The following is a 16,424-nucleotide window of genomic DNA, read 5'->3' as shown; positions in this document are numbered from 1 at the left end:
ACATGCGGGAGTCTGTCTGACTGTCTCTCCCTGTTTCCAGCTTCAGAAAAATACAAAAAAAAAAAAAAAAAGAAAAAAAGAAAAAAAAATCCATTAGGAGGGGAAATAGTGCCTTATTCTGGCTGATGAGAATCGAAATGCAATGTCCGAGGCCAAAAACATGGTGGGAGAGAGGCTGAATGGGGGTCTGGGGTCTCTTCGGGGTCAGAGGCTTCTGCCCTCTGACCTCTGAGCCCACACTTCATCTGTCTCCCCTCCCCCTCCCCCCAGAGTATGGGCCCCCCATGTGGGCATTTTCATGACCGGGGCTTGTCTTCCTCCTGCAGCTGGGAAGGGGCTGGTGGAGGCAGCCCACTTCTGCTACCTGGTGGCTCACGTGCCCTTCGGCTACTACACCGTGAAGACAGACCATCTGGCCCTGCTGGGCAGCAGCCACAGGTACGCCCTCTTCTGGGGCAAAGGAGAAGCGGGAAGGATATCTTCTAGGGGATTGCTTTAGCTCCTGCTAGGCTTCATGGCTCCATTTTTAATTTTCTTGTGTGAATCTCAGCTATTGCTGGTCCTTTCCTCTGCAACTGTGTTCTGCGGGGGTCTGGACAAAGGGATGCCCAGCGGGGGCCGCGTCACACCACTAGGGGAACCTTTGTTGGGAGCGGGTGCCCTTGGTTGTATTGTGCCCCTATGGCCACTCGGTGGCGCCCTGGCACCGTGACTGGGGACTATTTCTTACAAAATGTTAGTGTGAGCGCTTGCGGCTCTGTGTTAGGCAACCCTTGGGCAAAACTGAGAAGTGGAAGAAGTTTATGTTTAGCTCCTACACCCCTGCACTGACTTGGTGCTCAAACTCCTCAAAGTCTCACCTTTCCCTTACACTCTGTTGGCTGTAACATTAAGCTGTCACACAGAAGGGCTTTAATAAGCCCCTACACAATGAATAAATAAAAAATCCAGTTTGCTTCCCTGCAGTCCTCCACACTCTGGACCTCTACTTCCTGTCCCAGTAATAATTAAGATTTCCTGATCTCCTACGTTGTGCTGGTCATTTTATTAGCACCATTTCCTTCCATCACTTTTACTCTAGGAGGAAAGTGCTATTTTTAATCTTCACTTTATAGAGGAGGGGAAACCAAGGCACAGAGAGGTTAAGTAACTTGTCTAAGATAGCACAGCTGGTGTGGGGTCAAGGCAGACGTGGAATCCAGACTGTGCAACAGCAAAGCCCTGACTTTTAACTGCTGCACCGAACTGCCTACAAGTGTAGGATCACATATCTTCTTGCCGGTTGTCTCAAGGCCCTGGTCTCTGGTAGCACGTGGCTCGCTTGTCAGAGCAGCCTGTCTGTGCCGAACGTGACGATCAGCGTGTGTGGGCTGTCTGTCTCCCTGCTATGTCATGTTGTCTGAGGAAAGGTCTGGAGGTAGAGGCATAACCCTGGGAAGAGCTGGTGACTGTGGCAGCTGTCGGGGAAGAGGTTAGGGGCACGGGGCCGCTGATGGCTCCTCAGGTCACAGTCACCCCGTCTGCCTCCTCCTTGGCTGAGTGGACTCCCAGCATGGGGACCATCGCTGGTGTTTGGCTCAGTAGTCCTCCCCATTCTCTGCCACGCCAGCTCTTGTCCAGAGTTCCTGGAACACCACCTCGCCCTCACTCACTCTTCCATGCCCTTTGGCTCAGGTTGGGAGGGGCCTGTGACAGGGACACATCCTTGGCTTTCAGGCCTTCAGAGGAGGACCCAGTGCCCCGTCCAGCTGGGAGGGACAGCAGCCTGTCATAAAGACCCTCTAGCAAAGAGGGCAGGGGACCCCTGCTGCAGGTGGCACGGCGCCCGTCCCCGCAGGGCTGTCTGGTCCTGTCCCTGGACAGAGGCAGAGCAGAGGACAGGCCTTCCTGCTCCCTCTCCTCGGCAGGACGGAAGCTCGGCTGTGGGTGGGAGCAGCTGGTGTTCCGCTGTCCACCGGGTTTCAGATCCGCCCCTGCACCCCCACTTCAGTCTCTTTTATTGTCATTTCCTGATTCCAGTCAAGAGTTTTTGAAGTTTGCAACCACGGAGGCTATCCAGAGGACGGAGATCTTCGAGTACTGCCAGATGCTGGGCCGCCCCCAGTCCTTCATCCCTCCCTTCCAGGTAACTGAGCCTGCGGGGCTGCGGACCTCTGACCTTCCCTTCTGCCCCTGGACGCTTAGGAGCTGCGCTGTCACCGCCCAACCTCTCCTCGTTAGCACGAGCGTGGGAAGGGTCAGGATTTATTCGTAGGTCCCCTAACCCTCTGCACCTTAGGGCAGAAAGGCAGAACGCTGCAGCGGCCTCTGCTGGAGGCCCTGGCCCGGCTCCCGACGGGTGGAACTCCTGCCTGGGGTCCTGGCCGGGCAGCGCTCGGTCCCCCTTGTCCTGGGCCCCACTGCCACCCCACCGGGAGTGGACACGGACGCCCCGCTGGTGGGCAGCGGCCATACTCCCTCTCCTGCCAACCTGCTTCTCTGACCTGGTCCTCTGCTCTGTCCTCTCACTGTGGAGACCCTCCCGGCTCCGCCCTGGCCCTCACCTTCTTTCTCCCCTTACACCCTCGGGGCCTCGGCTGTGCGGGTGGCGTGTCCTCACGAGGGCTGACCTCCCTCCCCACCTTCTCCACCCGCACCCTGGGTCACTCTCAGTTCTTCAGAACTGCTTCAGTGCCCGCTTTGAGTGACACGGCAGCAGCAACACACAGACACACACACACACACACACACACACACACACACACACTCCCCACAACACGGGACACAAACAGAACCTTGACAGTGAGTGCAGTACTGTGTACAGAACGACCCTATTAGTACCTTCTTTCCAAGCTCCCCCCACAGCCTCACCTTGTCCTCCAAACCAGGGCGGAGCAGCTCCTTGGGGTGCAGACTTCAGTCCCTTTCTCTCTGCGTTCTGACCCGCGGTTCTTGCTGTCTCTGGGCTGAGGGTAATGAGAGGAGCTGGTTTCAGCGAACGTGCCCCACAGCCTGGCTTTGGGCCACTATGCTTCTAGTGTGTTATTTTGAATCCGGTGAAGCTGCTGTGATGACGCCCTTTCCCGAAGGGGAAACCGAGGCTTGGTGCTGTCGGCTCACATTTCCTGCATGTCGTTTGTTCTAAGTACCTTACATAGATTATCCATTTCGTGTTTGCAACAACCAATGGCTAGATAGTATTATCCCCAAGTGGCAGGGAGGAAACAGAGGCACGGGGTGAGGGTGACTAGCCAGAGTTCCACACCCAGGACGGAGCTGGGATTTGAACTTGGGTCTGTCTGATTCCCAAGCCCTCATGCTTCGTCATGCCCTGTCATGTGTGCTTCACGATTGCTGCCCATGTTTATCTGCATGCTCCCTTGGGCTCTAAGCCCCTGCACCAGAGCCATTTCTCATTTATGTCCCCCTGGCACCTGGTCCTGCACCCATGTACATGGGGCTTCCCAGGAACATGGGCTGCATTTCCATGGTGACCTGGGCCCAGGGAGACTGAGTGGATGTGAATTCCACCCCTTTCTCTGGGACCTGCAGGCTGAGTTTGGACGTGAGCCCGTGCACAGATAGAATGCCACGAATGGCACAAGGCCCTCTTTGATATTTCGATGCCAGAGCTAGAGGAACTTGGCAGTCAGCTGACTTCAAGAAGTCTTCTCTCCATCTCTCTCTTCCTCTCCCTGCCTGGGTGGACGAGTCATTGGCCCTGCTCCTTTCCGCAGGTGTATAAGCTCCTTTATGCATCCCGGCTGGCGGATTACGGCCTTGCGTCCCAGGCCTTGCATTACTGCGAAGCCGTTGGCACAGCCCTCCTTAGCCAGGGAGAGGGCAGTCACCCTGTGCTGTTGCTGGAACTCATCAAGGTGAGCTTCTCAAAGGGTTCTCTGCAGCTGTTTTATCTTCAGCGTTCAGAGCGAGCTGTTGTAAAGCAGCTTAGACACGACATTTCATCTTCTTTGAGCTTGCTGTGAAGCAGGGACCCACAGCCGCCTTTGACCGTGCATGCATGCCCAGATGTGATAAGCCGAGGCCCGACTCTGTGCAGAGAAGGTGCTGTGGGCGGGGCGCACGGGAAGGAGGGACCGGGAATGAGGCGTGTGCAATGCAAGATGTTCATTCTTGCATCTGCCTTCCTGGTGCAGTAAAACTACATGTTTAGGTGAAGCATTCTAATTATAAAAGCTGGGCTCAGATAATATATTTTAGTGATCAAGACAGGAAATGTTCTTTACTAAAATGCTTTTAAATGCATGGAATATTTTATCACATGTGTGATACAGTTAAAAAAACAAAAACAAACACATCATCTTTCAGTTCCTGGGGAAGAAAACAATCAGGCAAAGAGTTGTTCCAATTAAGTGAAGAAAAATGCATTAGCTGGAGAACAAAAAGGCACCGACTGTCTGTGTTTGCTTTGCTTTAGACGAGGCCCAAGAGTTGGGCTCTGTAGCCAATGGCATCGGTGGTGCTGAGTCTCCTCACTCTGAGGTTTCTGCCAATAAGATGAGGCTGGGAGTGAGCTCAGGCACCCAGAATGGAGGAGTAGGAAAGTTTTGAAACTTAATAATAGAATAGAGTCTTGCAATGCAAAGTAGTCCCTGGACCTGCAACCTGGGTGTCCCCTGGGGGCTCGTGAGGAATGCAGAATCTCAGGCTCCACCTTGAGTTCTGACATCAGAATTAGCCTTTTACCAAAGTCCCTGGTGGCCCAATGAGCATGGAAGTTTGGGAGGCACTTCCACAAAGCAGAGAGCTTTGCAGTGACATAAAACCAAGTACTCATTTCTCCTCCTACTGCACTTAGTATCAAACACCAAGATGGGTTAATTGTTTATGTATGCTGCCATTTTGGGGACAGCATCTACTGGATTCACTCTCTAGATGATGCTTTATAATCTAATGTACAAGTTGAGTTAAAGCACTTTCTCCTTTTCCCTCACGACATGTTCCCCCATCTTCTCTCCATTTTTCTATTTCCTTCCCTCCCGTCCCTTCTTGTGCTTTCTGCCCCGACCCGCCTGGCAATCTGGCACAGCTGGCAGAGAGACTGAAACTGTCAGATCCTCTGCTGTTAGAGAGACGCCGCGGGGACAGGGACCAGGAGCCGGGCTGGCTCGTGCACCTCCGGAAGCGGCACAAGGAGCTGGAGGTGAGCAGGGCTGAAGCAGGGTCAGTGTGTGGGCCTTTGTTTCCCCCTGAGCTCCCCATGACACAGCGGATGCAGGCACTGACCTTGGCAAGCCCCCAACCATGGAGGGCCACGAGGACTCCCATCACCCCATGAGGCCCAGCCCGACGCAGGAGGGGGTGGCACTGAGCTTCCCGAACGCGGCCTCTTTCCTGGGCGGAAACGGTTTCCTGTGTTCACTTGTGAGACCGTGGGACCCTTGTCAAACTCTTTCTTGCCGCCCTCTCTATGGTCCCAGAAAATATGTTTCATGACGATCAAGGCCTCGTTCTCTCTGTTAGGAACAATGGATCACAGCAGACCTGCGTCACTTTCATGTAATGCAGGGCAATTGCTTAAAAGACTTCCGGGCCTTTCCTTTTTTGTTCTGATGATTCCAAAAGCTGCCGGTAGTAATTGTAACAATAATTGGAACAGGGTTTCTTCAATTTTCTTTCTCCCACTCCGTCTGAGAAAGGACTGGGTGGGTTCTGTTAAGGCGAGCACGGCCCTTGCTCCCTCACGTGTTGCACACCTTGGGGACACTGCATTCCTTGTCCTTTGCGTCTTCCCGGGGGAGACACAGATGGCCCTGGTCCTGGGGCCCCTGCCTGCTCTGAGGAAGGGCTGAGGCTGCCACCCCGTCCTCCTTACTCCCCCCCCCCCCCCCAAACTCCCAGTATTCGTCTGAGGTTCCCTCGCCTTGTCACTCCCTCTGGTTTATTTTTGACTTAATTCTTAAACCCTGTTCCCTGTTCTTGTTTCTCTTTGTGTTGCTTAACGGATTTTCCTTCATTTCAAATAGCAGAAGGTATCCGGAGACATGGGAGATGCCCGTTCAGTGCACTCCGTTATTTCTGGAGCCCGCGGAACAACAGGTATCCAAACTGAGGAGCACAGTGTGTAAGTAGGTGACTCTCAGGGTCTTGTTATTCAAGAGACCATGGCTTAAAACGCCGTTGCCCCTCCCTTCCTGGAGGGTGTCCTGGCTGGTGTCAGTCTGACCCAGAGGTCCAGGCACCTTCTCCGCAGCTCCTGCGGCCTCGGTCATCCTGACACTTCTGAGTTCCCATGTGAGTCGAGTTACTGCTTCACATTCAGGTTTTAATACTTGTTACAGCATATTGTTATCTAATTCTTTCAACTCTGTCACTGCCGTTTCCCTGGCTGAATACATTTCTCGAGGCCAGAGGTGGGCGTGACCTCTGTTTCACATTAGTGTTGGGGACATTGGGAGCCGTTGAGATTTTGGAGCTATCGGTTGCCGCATACATGTTCAACATGTTTCAGCGTGTTTCCGTACTCGCCTCCTCTCCCCTCGGATGCCTTTGAGTGTTGTGTTGGCAGACGTGACTGCTCCCGGTTAAGTCTAGTCCCTTTCCCCAAGTCACAGGCCGCTGTGGAGCCAGACGAGGCCTCGTCCCTCCACTCCCGCCATCCCCCGCGTGAGCTCTTCCCGCAGGGCTGAGTGAGGGGAAGGCAGGCAGGGCGGGGCCCTGGTTTGTTTCCTGGCTCTGCTGCCCTGTCACAGAGCCTGTGAAGGTGAAGGGCTGGAGAGTCGCCGGGCAGGGTGTCTCTGAACAGTCACCTCCGTGAGGTCTCCTGTCACCCAGTCCAGCAGGTGTGTCGGCCACCCACCCTGATCCTGTGACCTCAGGCCAGTCACTGTACACGTCCCACTGGCAGAATGGCGGAACCGGAATGAGCACCACCAGGGGCCCTGCCACGGCCCACCCTCCAGTTCCTTAAAGGCAAAGCCCTCGTTTCTGTGGCCTGATTTGCGTTTCAACTGGAGTCTTTCTAAGTTTTAAATACTCAAGCCCATTAGTAAATCCTGGAAGGAGAAAGTTTATCCAAAAATAAAATAGTGTAGGCTTATATAAGATGGCAATGTCTGCCCTCCTAACTCACAGGTTTAAGGCTCAGAGGTCGTACCAGGTCGTGAGGGGAATGCTTTTATACACTGTAAGTCATAAGCAGTGAGCGGTGGTGCAGCAGCTGCTGCATTGGACCTGTCCCCACACGATGGCAGCCACACCCGGGGGCCTGTCCTCGTGACTGCTTCCCGAAGAGGGTATGGGAAGGACCATGCCTGGTGTGATTCGTCCACGCGTACGCGACATGTCAGGCCTCACTTCTTTCTCTTTGCCCTGTGTCCTTAGAAAACACTTTTTTGGGACATCAAGGTGATTTGGAAGCCACTGCGGACCCCTCAGCCATGTGGCCAACAGCGGAGCCAATGGGCCCGGCCCAGCCCAGCCCGCAGCCGCCCTTTCCCCTCCAGCCAGGCTCCTACCCGGCAGGAGGAAATCCAGAGCAGACAGGGGTCCCGGTGCCTCTTTACTCGGTTCCTGAGACCCATCTGCCGGGGATCGGTGGCAGCGTGGCGCTGGCAGAGGCTCCCGGGGGATGGGCCTGGGGGCAAGCCCAGCAGACACCACCGCCCCCTGGTAAGACCTACGCTAGGCTGGCAGCTTGGGGGGAGGAGCTCTGGAGGGGGGAGGAGGCAGGGGAGTGGCAGGGACCCTTGGGCAGCTGGTGAAGACCTGATGGGGGAGTGCACAAGACGAGGACCACCTGTGCGCCAGCCCGGTGGTGCCCGTGCTCGGCACACACCCGGGGGAGATGGCTGTCTCTGTTCCACTCAGCCCTCAGCTGGACAAGCGTGGCAAGCCCAGCCACAGTCCCTCCTGACCTCTCCGGGATCACATAGTTTCTAGGAGAGAGGCTGCAGGGTAGACAGGTGCCGCCTACACCCCGAGCTGCAGTGAAGGTCAAGTCCTACAACTGAAGTCCCAGAGCTCACTGCCAGCAGAGGCCTGATGCTGACCCGGTCCCAAGTGTCTTAGGCCCAGCAGGCTTTGGACAACAGGGCTGAGTGGGGTGAGCAGTGCTGAGCATCCCCAGGGCAGTGCTGGAGGCGAGCCCGGAGGTTAGCTCATAGGCCTGAGATAAGAGCCCATCCAACATGGGACACTCAAGTGGAGGGGATGGCCATGCTGGACCTCTGTGTCTTAGCTCCATGTGGCCCCGATTTCCAGGATTTCTAAGGAACAAACAAGGTGTTCAGGGTAGAGGAAGAGTGACCAGCATGTCCTGGGGCAGCCATGCAAGTGGTCCTCACACTGCGATCTGCTTATGGTTATGGATGTGGAGTGCCCGCCGCTTTGCGGTTCGGTTAGGAAAGCCAACTGTCCCTGTTACTTCCCCAGGATGGATGGAATAGGTTCAACTGCAAATCACAATTTTTGTTTCTTTTGGTGCCACAGGAGAGAACACAGTGTCTCAAGAAACCTTCCAGCATCCTGATGGTGAAAACATGGTTTCCAAACCTCAGGTGAGAGATGAAGCCCACTCTTAAGTGGCAGGTTTTGTTCTGGTCACCTGGCTTCTTAGCCACATGCAAACTCCCTCCTTGCCTGGCACCAGCTCGCCCTTCCCCGAGGCACCTCGTTTCGTCTTGTGTCCTGTGTCCCCACCAGCCCGTGTCCCCGGGACAGGGTGGCAGGGCACTGTGCAGTTTTGGCCTCACAGGTCTGCTTGGCCGACACATTCTTCTCACCATCACACCAGACCATTCTGGGTATTTCTTTATTTTTATTTCTACCTTGCTTTACTTCCAAGAAGAGTCTACATCAGTGAGGCTGTGAGGTCTCAGAGGTGACTTTGTCGAATTAATCATTCTATTAACCTGGCTGTTGAATGAACGCTCCCTTCCCCCAGCAGTGGGTGGCACTGCCCTCAGGAGGGTCACATTACGTAACTTTCTCAGGTAGGGACACGCTACAGGCCTTAAAAACTTTTATATTTGACTTTTTTATTTTTCCAACTGAAAAAGTAGTGAATTATTATTAAGAAAACTTGAAAACTAATGAAACAAATATCACTTGTAATCCCAAAATCAAATGTTTTGGTTTTCTTTCAATACTTTTTCCATGTATTTATGTACATATATCATATATATATAGGTGTGTGTGTGTAGGTACATATATACACACAAATGTGTGGTTTTACATGGCTAAGAGCATGTGTATGAAGTTTTATTTCTTATTTGTTATTTAACACTATACAATGAGATTTCCCATGTCATTCATAAATAGGATTTTTAACATCGGTATGGTGAAAGCCATCGTATGGAAGCACCATCATTCACTCATCCATTCGTTTGTACTTGTTCACAGATACTGAGCTCCTCTTCCCTTTAATTCCAGGTGCCACTCGCTCCCAGAGCAGGATGTACTTCCGAGAGCCCCGCCCGTTCCGCCAAGGAGGATGACGAGGAGTCCTCGGATGAGACCAATACAAAGTCTTCCCAGAACACTGCCCAGAAAGAAAAGGTAGGAGGCGGGGGGGGGGGGGGAGGGAGAACACAAAAGTGGGGGGACTAAGCCTTCTCGTCCCAGCAGAGGGCGGTCTGGGCTTCAGCTGCGTCCTGTCCCCGTCTCACCGCCATCACATTGTGGGGGGCTAATCTCGTATGCAGAAGGAGACGCACACCTACAGTAGGCCTTTGACACCCCCTCCCCCCAGAGCTCAGGGTTTGGCTGGTTCAGCTGGTTTCGCTCGAAGCCTACCGAGGACACGTCCCCCTCCGGAGATGACGACGACGATGACTCTGACAGCCCAGACTCAGAGGTGAGTGGCGGAAGCACAGGGAGGCACCATCCTCTGTGGGCCTTCCGGGGACGGGGATGGCTCCTCAGCACCCAGAGGGCCAGAGGTGGTGCTGGACTCCACCCCAGCCTGGATGGAAGGGCAGTTTTGTGAAAGGACAGAGATGATGGGAAATAAATTGGTCCCATGAGGGGAAAAGGCAGACGATGAAAGGCCTTTGAGGTTAGAATGAGGAGTTTTGATTTTAGAGGACCCGTGATCTTTGGGTTATTGAGCAGGGAGTGGCACAGGGTTTAGGGGAGGAAACCCCACAGCGTTGCGGGCACTGCAGGGCCTTGTCAACCTCTGGCACCGCCTTTCTTTCTCCACTGGGTAGGAGACCCGCCGACCACCTCCTCCTCCCCAGGCTGGCTCAGGCCTGTCACGGACACCTCTCCCAGAGCCCCTGTCTCTGCCGGGCACCAGCGCCTTCCCCAGGGGCACAGGTATGCCAACCTTATGTCCTCTGGGCCATCAGAGGTCTGCTCTGTGCTCCCCGGGGTTGGGGGGTCCTTCTGTGAGTGGGGACTCCTCAGTCCTGAGCAGTGGAAATAGGTCTCACTCATTGCTATCTAGGTGGGGGTGACGTCCGAGGACCAGCGTCCGGTGGGGGATCAGCTGAGGTGACTGGAAATGGAGACGTGTCTGGGCCCCAGGTGAGCAGCCCACGGGCTGGAGGCTGGGCCCCACCAGATGCCTGGGTGTACAAGGACTGACCCTTCTGTGTGGGGGCCCGACTCATGGGGAATGTGGGGAGAGTGTCTCTATGTGTTTGCTGAGGTTGTCATGACAAGGGGTCACAGACTGTGCAGCTTATACAAAGCCACAGACATTGACCGTATTTCCCCATGTATAAGACACTCCCAATTATAAGACGCACCTTAATTTGGGGGCCTGAAATTTGCAAAAGAGTGTATTACATAAAGTTATTGAACTCAAGTTTTATTCATCATAAAAAGCATACAACTCCTCATTACTGTCAAAACTCCCACCCAGTAGCTTGTCCTCAGGTGTCTGATGATGAATCACTGTCTTCAACAATGAGTGCAGCCTGACCAGGTGGTGGCGCAGTGGATAGTGTTGGACTGGGATGCGGAGGACCCAGGTTTGAGACCCGAGGTCACCAGCTTTAGCGCGGGATCATCTGGTTTGAGCAAAGCTCACCAGCTTGAGCCCAAGGTTGCTGGCTCGAGCAAAGGCTCACTCGGTCTGCTGTAGCCCTCCAGTCAAGGCACATATGAGAAAGCAATCAATGAACAACTAAGGAGCTGCAACGAAGAATTGATGTTTCTCATCTCTCTCCCTTCCTATCTGTCTGTCCCTCTCTCTGACTCTCTCTGTTTCTGCCACGAAAACAAGACAAAACAAAAAATAAGCATGAAAAAGCGGGAAATGCAAGTAAAAATATCGACAACCACTGTGTAAGATGCACCCAGTTTTTAGACCCCAAACTTTTTGAAAAATGGTGTGTCTTATGCATGGGGAAATATGGTATTTCCTCACTGCCCCAAAGGCTGGAAATCTGAGATCAAGGTGAAGGCAGGGTGAGTTTCTCCTGGGCCCCGCTCCTTGCCTGGGAGATGTTGGCCTTCTCCTGAAGTCTTCACCCGGCCTTCCCTCTGGGTGTGGCTGTATCCACATTTGCTCTTCTTACAAAGACACCCATCAGTCATGCTGGGTTAGGGCCCATCCTAATGACCTCATTTTGTCTTCACTACCTCTCTAGAGACCCTATATCCAAATACATTCTGAAGTACTGGGTTTTGGATTTCAGCATATGGAGTTTGAGGGGGGGGGACATGATATAGCGGATACCTGCTTCCACAGAAGAAATCTGCAGAACTGCCCGTGTCCCAGAAGGGGCCAGAGTACCCCAGCATCTTTGGCAGGGGCTGTAACGCATTCTTGATGAATTGTTGTACTGGTTCGCTTTCATGCTGATTGCTAGGAGGACATTTTTATTTCCTGTGGCCTGGTTAGAGCACTCATATAATACTTTTGGCCTTTCAGAGATTATGATATGACTTTTTATGGTGCTATCAATATAACTGATGGTGGCTTTTCCTTCTTGCGTGCTCCAGAGCCTCCGCGTAGCCAGTTCAGATCCGGGGGCTGGCTGTGCCCACTTGAACCATGCTTGTCTGCTCAAGGCTCCCTGAGTTCTATCAAGAGACCCTTCCCATCCGCATCTCCTGACTAAAGCTGACATTCCGGGGAGCCCTTGGCGTGCTGGAATCTGGGGAACGGGGGCTAATAGGATTTTCTGTTGTTTCCTGTCACAGGGTGTTTCCTCTGAGTGCTACTTCAGCCCTGGTGGCCTGCCTCCCCCACCGCCCCTGACAGGGTCTGTTCCTCTCTACAACCCATCTCAGGTCCCCCAGGTAAGGAAGGAAGCCTGGAGGGACGGGCTTAGCACGGGTGTTGGATTTAGGAGACTTAGGTTTATAATTCTACTTTACCACTTACTGTGCATGAATTCTTGAGCATTGACTGACCCTTTCTAAGTCTCAGTGTTTGCATCTGTGAAATGGGCTTAGGAGTACTAGTTACCTCACCGAGCAGTTGTGAGGATTCGGTAGGGGTGCTGTGTATGTGAACTGCCTGGTACACAGAAGAGGGTCAGTCAATGTGGCAATTATCAGTATTGCTCTTGACCTTTCCTAAATCTTGAGACTGAGGGGACACAAGTGGTGTTGACATCAGTGGTGTGCGTGCACGGTCCCTCTGTCCTGGGGTGCGGGGGTCATTGCAGACGTTGAGAGAAGCTAAACTCCCTGCTCCTCGGGCACACTGATAGCTCTAATGCGTCACCTGGCCTCCCCTCTTTTCTTTTGCCTGACCTAAGAGGTGAGGGTGGAAGTGAATCATTAGAACATCGCACGAGGAAGCCAGATGCAGCTGGAGTGTTCCAGACCCCCCGGACTGCTCAGCCCCAGCAGTCGGCCCCGGGAGGAGGCAGGCTGGGGGCTCTAACCCAGGGTGCTGTGTCTCCTCCTCCAGCTCCCCGCGGTGACCAGCCTGAGTCGGCCCAATCGGCTAGCCCAGCGCCGCTACCCCACCCAGCCCTGACGGACCACCACCATCCCAGGCGGGTCTCCCTGGAGCACAGCTTCGACGTCGCCCTCCTTTCTTAAGCCTCCCAGCCCCTCTGCCATGTGGGGGCCCCCCGGAGGGTTGTGCTGGCCTATTGGCTCCACTGGGCACAGAGGGGGCAAGGGGACATGGTCCCCCAGGATACAGATCAGCCCAGTCTCCTAAGATCAGCTTCCCCCGACGGAAATTACTTCCTCAGATGGGAAAGCTGGGCTGGCTAGCAATCTGGAGGCGAGCAGGATGGCCTGGTGGCGGCACCGAGGATGGTGGCTCAGGGTCTCAGGCCAGTCAAGACCTGCAAATTCCACTGCTGGAGTGAACGAGGACACCACGGGCCTTGCCGCAGGGAATTATGGGAGGGCACTGAGAGCAACACCCTGGACTGAATTTGATTCCTTTCTCAACCTTACTTATAGACCAGTTCACGGCTCCTTAGCAAACGTTTTTATACGGAAACTTGGTTCTTCTTGTCATAGTTCCCTCTTCAGCGGCACATCAACAGTTTCCCTGTTGGTCCTCGTTTGGGGCACATTTTTATGTGGTTCAGATTAATTATATTTCTCTTACTTTCTTAGCTGGTCCTATTTTCCCACGTTCTGGCATCTGGCTATCAAGTTAGATTGCTGTAGGCATCTACAGCATATTGTCATGGAAACTGCTGAACCTAACGATGCAGATGGATGGAGCATCAGTCTAATAAATGATGGAAAAACATTTTCTAAAAATTCACCCCTTTCCCTAAGAGAGGAGAAATGAGTGTGTGATACTGTTCATCTCTCCCTCCCTGCTTCGGGTGTTTGCAAATCAATGTTCAGAGGGGAGGGTCAGCGGAGCGCGGGGGAGGAGGGGGAATGTCTCGCAAATTTCCATCTGTTTTTTCAGGCCCCAAATAGTAGTGACTCTTGGTGTTTTGTCAGATTTGCTGAAAAGTGCCCCTCACAAAGAACATTTTTTGTAAGTGTAATTGTACATACAGGTTTTCTACTCTGATGTGCCACACTACTAATGTTAGTAGCGATTAAACCAGATGATTTTATAGCAAATGCTTGTCTGCGGCCCACTGGGCGGTCTCCTTCCCTGAAGTCTCTCCTGATGACGGCGTCACCGTGTGGCCGGCCGCCCGAGCTAGACAGAACCCTTTGTCAATGAAGAATCGAGGGACAGACCCTCCTAACTTCCACGTCTGCTCTAATGTTGTTATTTTATTCAGTTAAGAAAATATGGACAAAAGCTCCCCTGGTGCAAGTCATCACTTCATTAACTAAATATTGCATATTCTGGTTTTTCTAAATAAGTCTGTTCATCTCTCAGATTAAATTAGGAAGTGCATGCCTAAGTGTTTTTGCATCTCGAAGGCCCTCGGTAAATGCCGCTCCCTTTTCTTCCCGAAAAGACTGCTGCTTCTGCAGGTCGGGACGCTGGGAGGCCAGCACCCAGGGCTGCACAGCGGCAGTGGTGGTCTCCGGGAGTCACCCTGCTTAGACCTGAGTCCTGGCTCACACCCAGTTCACCTTGTCACCTTGGCCATGCTTACCAGACTGGCCCGTGCCTCTCATCTCTAACACAAGGCAGTAATTGCGATAGCACCTACTACAGAGGGATGTTGCCAGAATGAAATGAGTCTTTTGTAGAAAAGCACCTGGTACATGCTAACCACTATGTAAGAGGTTTTTAAAAAAATTATCATTATATAATCTATAAGTAAAAATCTTGACTGTCTTGTTGCCTACCAGATTAAACTATGGATTTTTCATTCTTGATAGAGGTATATAATGGAAACGGTATTTTGAAACTACCCGATATATGTCCTTATTACTAAGCTTGTCTCTTTTCCCACATCCCATCTGCCACCAGTGCTGGGTCACACGGCTCAGTGCCCCCCCCCCCCGGCACAAAGATGTAGGGGGCAGTCTTGCCCCCCATAGAAAGAAGCGCTTTAGAGGAGGAGAGTGAGGACCGAAGAGGAAGGTGAAGACGTCAGATGCCTGCCTGTGACCTCACTTCCTCCTCCTGCTGGATGTATAAATGGAAAACCAGTGACAACAGTATGAACAGAACGAGCACCGGAATGGGTTACTTCCCAGGGGAAGGCAAATGCAGCAGTGCACACATTTGCGGAGGGGGCACATTGGGGGGTTTTAGATACTAGCAAGGGAGGAGGTCAGGGCATTTACACAGTTCATGATCGAAGGCTTGTGCTCTGGCAGAGCCAGAATGCCCCCGTTCACCTGCGCGTGGTCGGTTAAAACAAGCCCTGTGGTTCGTTGGTCAGGAGAGAGCCCTCAGTTGGGTCCAGTGAGAACTGGGGTCACTCAGAGGTCTTAGTTGTTTCTTAGCGTTTCTTAGCAATGGTGATGCTGATGAGGTTGCTAAAGGTCACAATTGTTTTATAGCTTCAGCTGGTTAAAACCAGAAGTGCTAAAACTGAGCCGTAAGAGAAAAATAGTATTTTCTTCCTTTGTGAGACAGAAGTTTGGGGAGTGGAGCCGGTAGTGATAGAAATACATACGTGTGGGGAAGGCCCCCCCAAACCCCGAGAGCGTGGGGTGCCTTGGCGGTGCAGAAGGCTTGCCAGCCTTGAGGAGGAGCTGGCTCTGGCTTGGTCTCTTGTCCAGTGTGGCTTGGGAGCCTAGCGGCTTGGCCTTGGGGGTGACTGTGGTCCGAGGCAGGGCCTGACCTCACTGCAGCCTGGTGTATGTGGACTCCTGTAGGGGATGATTGCACAGTGTCCCAAAAGGCCACAGGGACCCGTTGTGCCCCAGCAGACACCAGGTCAGGGCAGGGCCAGACCAGTTGCCCAAAATGAATAGTTAGTGCCCACTGTATTGGCCCATCACCGTTTGGGGAAAGAGAATAAACAGACTTCTCTCTTGAAACAAAGGAATTTCCCAAAGACCCTGTTTAAAAGGGGAAGAGAAAGATACCATTAATTGGCAAGCTTGTTCCCCCCTGCCCCACTCCTCACTGGGGTGCGATCTTGGAGGAAGAATAGCTTTCATAAGTAAAGACACGACATTTTCCTTAAAACATTGAGTGGTAATGGGTGAATTTGCGATCTTGCAATATACATATAACTTAGTATTTATACGAAAACATTTAAACTTAATGTTAAGTAATTTGGAAGAGAACAAACCGTTAAATTCCATTTAAGTGTCTTTATTACATATAACCATTCCAGCCTTCTGTCCAACCCCCTTGTGTGGCTATAAACCTGCAAGCGAACCGGGTTTCCCCAGTCACTGTACGGTACACACTCCCCCCACCCCGCCCCCAGCCTTCACTGGAGCCCCAGATGCTCAGGGTCAAAGCTTCGGCTAGCTCCACCCACCCCCAGATCTCCTCTCTCTTTGGTTTCTCCCTCTGAGCAACCAAGAGGAAGAGCAAGAGATGGCACCCACTTCTTCACTAAAATCAGAATATTTTCTTCCCGAGAGGAAATATGCAAAACACTTGGGCTTGACAGGAATAATAGGGGTGTAATTTGGGTCTGCCATTCCCAGGAGTTTCTGGGATGCAG

General features: G+C 52.8%; 1 protein-coding gene across 5 annotated transcripts in view; it reads left to right on the top strand.

Moving 5' to 3' along the window:
• SEC16B (SEC16 homolog B, endoplasmic reticulum export factor) overlaps positions 1-14,628 on the top strand; it is a 36,668-nt gene extending 22,040 nt beyond the window's left edge. For 4 of the 5 annotated variants that reach the window (XM_066361609.1, XM_066361607.1, XM_066361606.1 and 1 more), the window contains exons 14-26: positions 327-438; positions 2,020-2,125; positions 3,717-3,857; positions 5,030-5,143; positions 5,967-6,039; positions 7,324-7,611; positions 8,431-8,498; positions 9,373-9,498; positions 9,692-9,796; positions 10,152-10,260; positions 10,391-10,470; positions 12,097-12,195; positions 12,815-14,628. In XM_066361609.1, the coding sequence (XP_066217706.1) occupies positions 327-438; positions 2,020-2,125; positions 3,717-3,857; positions 5,030-5,143; positions 5,967-6,039; positions 7,324-7,611; positions 8,431-8,498; positions 9,373-9,498; positions 9,692-9,796; positions 10,152-10,260; positions 10,391-10,470; positions 12,097-12,195; positions 12,815-12,883 (1,490 nt within the window). In that variant the 3' untranslated portion in view covers positions 12,884-14,628. The remainder of the gene's footprint in view (positions 1-326; positions 439-2,019; positions 2,126-3,716; positions 3,858-5,029; positions 5,144-5,966; positions 6,040-7,323; positions 7,612-8,430; positions 8,499-9,372; positions 9,499-9,691; positions 9,797-10,151; positions 10,261-10,390; positions 10,471-12,096; positions 12,196-12,814) is intronic. The other variant, XM_066361610.1, reaches the window with a different exon arrangement.
• Positions 14,629-16,424: the final 1,796 nt, after the last annotated feature.

Source organism: Saccopteryx leptura, chromosome 2 (genome assembly GCF_036850995.1).
Source record: "Saccopteryx leptura isolate mSacLep1 chromosome 2, mSacLep1_pri_phased_curated, whole genome shotgun sequence".
Lineage (NCBI taxonomy): Eukaryota > Metazoa > Chordata > Mammalia > Chiroptera > Emballonuridae > Saccopteryx > Saccopteryx leptura.
Note: the sequence above shows the minus strand (reverse complement) of the source record. Positions and strands in the feature narration are given on the sequence as shown.